A 7,624-nucleotide genomic window follows, 5' to 3' on the forward strand; every position below is an offset into this window, starting at 1 on the left:
CCCAGAATGAATCAGGAACAAACACGTAATTTCCATCTGGAGCTCCGGGATTTCATTTGTTTGTTTTTGTTTTTGTTTTTTTGGCCACACCCACAGCCCTTGGAAGTTCTCAGGTCAAGGATTGAACCTGCACCCCATCAGCAACCAGAGCCACAGCAGTGACAACGCTGGGTCCTTAACACACTGAGCCACCAGGGAACTCCTGCACGCTACTCTTTAAGGACCACACCACACCATTTATCCTGTCCTATTACTAACCCACTGCTTCAGTTCCAGGTCACTCACCTCGGGATCTAGGTCATCAAGAACATTTTCCAACTGTTTCAGTTCCTCTTCTGAGAGTTTGCCAAGAAGCTCATCTTCATCAATGTTCTTGTATTTCTCCAGCTCTTTTTGAAAAGGGAGTGCCATGGTTTCTCATGTGCCTTTTTCACGGGCCATGAACATTTAACTGTGGCAGCTTCCTGAGACTTCAGAATACCACTAAGAAGAAAGAAACACTGTTATCTCCTTTCTGTAAATGGGACTTAGCAGGAGACAGGGCTATGCTACCTGCCAACGGAGTCTCTCCAGTGGATGAATAATTCAAGAAAATCAGTACTATTACTTTCATCTGCAGAGTGGTCTGACCACTTACAAAGGTTTTCATATACTTTATGTCACTTATTCAGATCTTTACAATGACCTGGAAAGGAAGCCTGGATAGATAACAATATCCCATTTTACAGATGAAGACGCTGAGGTCAAAGTGGCTGAGTGCCTTGCTTGAGGCCCCAGAGCTGGGATGTGCCAGGCCCTCGAGTCCTTCCCACCATACTACTCTGCCTCCTCTGGCTCCCACAGAAAACAATGAAGAACAATGCACCAATTGTGAGGCAGTTGTAAGAAGCAGACTTGTGCCTTTTCACAAGGAGGGTGATGCGAAGAATACAAAATAGGATTCATTCAGGAAAGAGCCCTTGGACTGTCTCTGTGAGAAAGCATTGTCCAGAAACCCCTCCGCAATTAAACTAAGTAAGAGCCTGAAATCCCGGCTACTCTCTCCACTTTTCTCTGCCTCTCTTTTCTTCTCTCTTTACCTCCCATTCTTCTTCTAGTCCCATTTCTTTTTTGGTTTCTAGCCATTCTCCTTAATTCTTTATAACCCTAGTGCATTCTGTTTTCAGTCTCCTCCTTTTATATCACCTCCATCCTAAACTTCTACTCAAAATGAAATTTTTACTCAATTCCTTCTTTTTTGCAGAAGATTTTACAGAGCTTCCCTAGAGAGATAATACTGCATTCAAGAAAGAGCAATGTGCTTAACTGATTATGTTTCTTCGGCCAAATGAATATCAAGCAGATCTTTCAAGGTAATGAATATTTACTGTATACCTACTATTTGCCAAGTATGGTTCTAGAAAACAGAACTACACAGATAAACAAGATAGGACCCCTTCTCCAAGAGATCATAGCTCAGTGAGACATATATATGATACTATAATACTATTTGATAAGTGTGTAGACTAAGAATGCCACCTGCCATATCAGCAAACAAAGTATGTTGTGGACATCAAGACTTCAGCCACCACAGGTGCCCCCAAAGCTGTATTCTGAGGGGACCCAGATGGGAAAGAACAGGATACTGGCCTTAGGTGGCCAAGGTGCATATCAAACAACGATTTCAATAAGCTCAGACTTTTGTATCTTTCCCACACATAGAAAAGCACTCAATTCATCAGCTTGAAATGTCTGTTTTTCTTTAATTAACCACAATTTTTTTTTGGCCAGAGGGGTGCAGTGGTTTGATGTGGGATCTCAGTTTCCAGACCAGAAATGAATCCGGGCAACAGCAATGAAAGTGCCAAGATGTAACCACTAGGCCACCAGGGAACTGCCAACAGTAATCTTTTGATGTTCCAACTACCTGGTTTTTGTTGCAAAACCCTTGTATATTCTGGCTCCTCCCATACCTCTTGGGAACAGTTCTTCAGAACTGTCTGAGAGGCTGCCTCCCAGGCTTGAGTCCTCAGAAAGTCTGCTGAATAAAATATAATTCTTTTAGGTTGTGCTTCCCCGCCCCCATCAATGAATGTTATAGGAGAAGTCATGTACACAGTAGGTTTAAGACACATGAGGAAACAATCATTGGATGGGGGTGTGGTGGAGGCTGTTGCGGGGAAACTGAAAGAAGTGTTTGAGCCTTGAAGAAGAGGTCCTAAGGTGGATGTGGGCAGGGAAGGGTCCTTCCAGGAAAAGGGAACAGCATAAACAAAGGCACGACATGACGTGTTGGTGAATGGTTGTTGTGGCTAGAGGGGAAGATGGGGTGGGGGAGGGGTAGAGAGCAGATAGAAGTAAAGATGAGAAAGGTGCATCTGTGAAATCTTCCCTCACTGCCTTGCCAAAGAACCTGGGCTGTATTCTGATGTGGATGGGAGCCACTATAAATTTTTCAAGTGGAGGAATGATCTGAGAAGCTCTGTTTTTAATAAGGTAATTCAAACAGTAAGAATGAAAAACAGGCAGTCGTGGAAAGAGTTTGGTTGTACGCAGGGCACTTAAGAGCTATGACAGTGTTGTTCCTCAGTCTTTATTTGAACTGAGCACCATGTTCAAGCATGTGGTTTTCTATTTTGTTGTGTTTTCCCTATACAATGTAATTCTTTCCCTTCTACAAGCCCACCTTCTTTTAAGCTTCAATTACAATATTCCAGTAAAAAAACAAAAACAAAATAAACAATAAAGCCCCATCCCATTAAGTCAGAAAAACCAAAAGAAAAACCAAGTGGACCATGTACACTTTGTTCTAGTCCTAGCTACCACTAATTTACTAGGATCGCAAGCTGCCAGGCTCTTAGCCATCAAATGGATTGGTTGAACTACCCTATCCTACAGACTCCAAGATGCACAGTTTCCCACATTTACCACTCTGAAATTGAGGTATGTGCTACAACTGATGGTCCTACAATTATTGTTGATCCAGCAGCAGTCAAGATGTGATATTTGTGACTGCCAACATATGCATAAATATCAAAAGCACCAGATCTGAAACTAGCAAAAGGGGCCTCAGGGAGCTGAAAAATAACAGGGACTTTTTTTTTTTTTTCTCACACCCATGGCATATAGAAATTCTCAGGCTAGAGATCAAATCCAAGCTGTAGCTGTGACCTATGCCACAGCTGTAGCAATGCTGGATCCTTAACCTATTGCACTGGGCTGGGGATTGAAGTCATGCCTCAGCAGTGACCCAAGCAGCTGCAGAGACAATGCTGGAATCCTTAACCTGTGGCGGCACAGTGGGAACTCTCTCAAGGACTTCTTAAAATAAAGGAACACTCCTTAAAACTGAATGGGTAGGGAGTGGGAGAGATGGTGACTCAGGTAGCGTAAATGAAGGTCCAGATTAGGCCAGTTCCCCCTAATTTACAGAGTGGATTTAAGAGCCAATATCAAAAGGTTTTAGTTCTTTTACAGATTTTTTTTTTTTTTAATTACCACCCTTGATGGCACAGCAGAGGTATGGTATGGAAATAACCAGACACTGATGAGTGTGAGTCAAAAAGTGATTCAAAAAGTTGAAATCTGAACATGAAGAAACTTTAAAAATATTAACTCATTTCACTTCCATTTTCCCTTTTTTTTTGCATGCATGGGGTGATATATGACTTTTAAAAATCTATTTGTTGGAGTTCCCGTCGTGGCTCAATGGTTAACGAATCCAACTAGGAACCATGAGGTTAACCTTGCTCAGTGGTTAAGGATCTGGCGTTGCTGGGAGCTGTGGTGTAGGCCGGCAGCTACAGCTCCAATTAGACCCCTAGCCTAGGAACCTCCATATGCCACAGGAGCGGCCCTAGAAAAGGCAAACACACACAAAATCTATTTGTATTCATACCAGCTTTATTTGTAATAGTCAAAACTGTAAACAACCTGAATAATCATTAGTAGGTGAGTAGATAAACAAATTGTGGTATATCCACATAATGGAATCTACTCAAAATAAAAAGTAATGAACTACTGAAACACACAATGACATGGAAGAACCTCAAAAGGATTATACTCAATGAAAGAAGCCAGACCAAAAAGAATCTATACTGCATGATTCCATTTGTCTAAAATTCTAGAAAATGTAAGCATATATATATCTATGACAAAATAAATCAGTAGCTGCTCAGTGATGGGAGAGAGGTAGGGAAGGGAAGAGGGAGGATTATGAAGGAGCATGAAAAAACTTTTAGGGGTTTCTGTATGTTCACAATCTTGGCTGCGGTGATGGTTTCACAGGTGCGTGCATATGTTAAAACTCAAACTATCACTTTAAATATGTACAATTTACTGTATGTTGAATAAAATATTTCAAAAAACATTTTGAAATATTCCCCCAAAAATGTATGTGTAAATCTAAAACAGCTCTTCAATAAAGCAAATTTGTTGTTGTTGCTGTTTTGCTTTTTAGGACTGCACTTGCGGTATATGGGAGTTCCCAGGCTAGGGGTCGAATCGGAGCTCCAGCTGCCAGCCTATGCCACAGTCACAGCAATGTGGGATCTGAGGCACGTCTGCAACCTATACCACAGCTCACAGCAACACGCTATACCACAGCTCACAGCAACACCCTATACCACAGCTCACAGCAACACTGGATCTGTAATCCACTGAGCGAAGTCAGGGATCAAATCCTCATCCTCATGAATATCAGTCGGGTTTGTTACCGCTGAGCCACAACAGGAACTCCCCAAAAATTACATTCTTAAGAAGGCATAGGTCACATTTTAATTGGCAGCATTTTTCTTCTCAATGGTATGTAAATTACTGGTGTATTTTACAACTGATGTTATCTTAGAGTTGATAAGACTTCCTTTGTAGTTCTAGTCCAGGATTCTACAACTATTCCCCAACTTCTTATCTTCCCCTGAAACAGACTTGCTCTCCTGGTTTTCTGGATCAGTCCCTTTCAAAACTCAGGCCATTGAGTTTCTTCCCCTTCTTTCCATGTCCTGTTGGTTAGCACCTCCTGTGGATTCTTCCTGCACAGTACTTTCACATCATCCTTGCCTGTCACTCTTGTTTTACATCTTTGTTCCTTTGGATCTGGAGTACTGTCACTGCATCCTGAAAGGGTGCTATTCTTCCCTCTAAGCCACCCAGAGCACCACAATCAGATCTTCTTTCTTCACACTGCGAACAAGGCTCTTCCCTGGTTAAGGACCTACAATGATTCCCTCTTGTCTACAGAATGAAATTCATATAGTCTAGCATCCAAAACTCCCATTATTTGGTTTTGACGTGCACTGTTTTCCATCTTCATTACTTTCCTAGGGAGCCCTCGAATCCAGCCAAAATGGTTTACTCACTCTCTGTGCTTGCTAGAATAGTTTCCTCAAGATGTTCACATGCTGAATCTAAAATATGGCACAAATGAATCTATCCACAAAACAGAAAAAGACTCACGGACATAGAGAAAAGAATTGTGGTTGCCGAGGGGAAAGAGGGAGGAGTGGGATGAACTGGAAGTTTGGGGTTAGTAGATGCAAACTATTGCATTTGGAGTGGATAGACAACGAGGTCCTGCTATACAGCATAGGGAACTATATCTAGTCTCTTGGGATAGACCATGATGGAAGCTAATATAAGAAAGGGAATGTGTATATGTATGACTGGGTCACTTTACTGTATAGCAGAAGTGGCATAGTATTATACTGTATAGCACAATACTAAATTAAAAAAAAAAAAAAAAAAGACGTCCACATGCTAATCCCCAGAACAGCCCAGGAATGTGTTACTTTACGTGGCAAAAGGGACCAGGTGTGATTAAATCAATGATTTAACGATTTTTTTTTTTTTTTTGCCTTTTTAGGGCTGCACCCACAGCATATGGAAATTCCCAGGCTAGGGGTCCAATCAGAGCTATAGCTGCTGGCCTACACCACAACCACAGCAGTGCCAGATCCGAACTGAGTCTGTGACCTATGCCACAGCTCATGACAATGCTGGATCCTCAACCCACTGAATGAGGCCAGGGATCAAACTGGCATTCTCATAGATACTAGTCGGGCTCATTACCACTGAGCGAAGACGAGAACTCCAAATCAAGGAAAGTCCAGGGAGACTATCCTGGATTATCTGGGTAGACCCAATGAAATTGCAAGGGCTCTTAAAAGATGGAATGGGAAGGCAGATGAGTCAGAGAATGAGATGTGATGACAGAAGCTGAGGGACAGAGTGACACAACTGCTGGCTTTGAAGATAGAGGAAGGGGCCGAGAGCCAAGAAATGTGTGCAGCCTCTAGAAGCTGGAAGAGGCCTGGAAATGAACTCTACCTAGAGCCTTCAGAAAGGACTGCAGCCCTGCCAACACAGTGATTTTAGCCCAATGAAACATACTTTGGATTTCAAACTTCCAAAACTGGGCCATAACAATTTGTTATTAAAGCCCCTGAATCTGACAGCAGTAATAGGAAATGAACACCCTCTCTTTTTCATACACTTCTGTTTTCCAAGATAATTATTCTGGATATCTTGTCTGCTGCCTCCATTCACTCCCCACCCTGCTCTGTGCCCCAGGAAGATGAAGTATTTATATGACATTAAGGGACTTCCTTGCTCTCTGGCTTCTGTTTGGATAACAGGAGGCTCTAGCAGGAAACCGGGGGCAGGAGAGGGAGGTTGGTCTAGAAGACCACATGGCCTACCAGGAAGCCCTCTCTACACAACTGTACTCTCCCCACCCTGCTGACTTCAGGTCTGGGGGCGGAGAAGGGTCTCTGTGTGGCTACTGCCAGATTTCTGCCTTGTTGGCTTCCTCAAACCCTCCCTACAACTTTGTAAATAGCCTCTTTATTAAAATTCCTTCAAATTATTCAATTTGAGTGTGTCCTCTGTTTCTTGCTGGGGTCCTGGCTGATAGAGTAATATTACTTGAATGCCCTCTCCATTCTCATGGCCTACTCATGTGCTCTGCTTTTGAGACCTGGCTCAGATCCCAGTCTGTAGGACTATGGAACTCCAGGGCTGAGGGAAGCCTTAAGCATCATCTAGTCCAGCAACATAGAGGGTTTATCTCCTGCTTCTCTCATCTCTTCTTCTTGGCCTCTTGGTAATTCTTCTTCTACCTTAAATACTGGCATGTAACAAGATCCTGTCTTAGTATTTCTTTTCTTATATTATACATTCTCCCTGGGGAAACTCATCCCCCTCTAAAGGTTTCATTATAATCTGTATTCTGAAGACCCCCAGATCCATATCTTTGTTCGAGACTTTGTTCCTTGACATATTTCCACTGCCGAACCAACACCTCTACTTGGCTGAATCAGGCACCTCAAACATCAGAAGTACTCGATCATCTTCCCTTCCTCTCCTCCAGAATTTTCAATTTCAGGAATTTGGCCAAGAAATGAGGGAGCCATCCTTGGCACCTTCTCTTCCTTGTCTCCTCACCACCCATCAATCACCAAATCTGATCCTTATCTAAACTTGCTAGGAATCCACCCACTTCACCCATTGGCACTGCCACATCCAGTCTTAGTCTATTTTGAGTCATTCTCTATACAAGTGGCCAAAGTGAGCTTTTAAAACAAGCTTGCTGTAGTTACTGAAGCTCCTCCAGTGCTTATCCTTTGCCTTGAGGATAAGGTTCAAATTC

General features: G+C 42.7%; 1 protein-coding gene across 3 annotated transcripts in view; it reads right to left on the minus strand.

Moving 5' to 3' along the window:
* Positions 1-7,624, minus strand: part of TMOD2 (tropomodulin 2) — a 52,776-nt gene that overhangs the window by 37,697 nt on the left and 7,455 nt on the right. For all 3 annotated transcript variants that reach the window (XM_001925676.6, XM_021095391.2, XM_013992992.3), the window contains exon 2: positions 286-483. In XM_001925676.6, coding sequence (XP_001925711.1) covers positions 286-411 — 126 coding nt within the window. In that variant the 5' untranslated portion in view covers positions 412-483. The remainder of the gene's footprint in view (positions 1-285; positions 484-7,624) is intronic.

The sequence above is a fragment of the Sus scrofa genome, chromosome 1 (genome assembly GCF_054392235.1).
Source record: "Sus scrofa isolate SSC_HxYL_T2T_F1_AM1 chromosome 1, Sscrofa_HxYL_maternal_Yorkshire_Landrace_v2.0, whole genome shotgun sequence".
Classification (NCBI taxonomy): Eukaryota; Metazoa; Chordata; class Mammalia; order Artiodactyla; family Suidae; genus Sus; species Sus scrofa.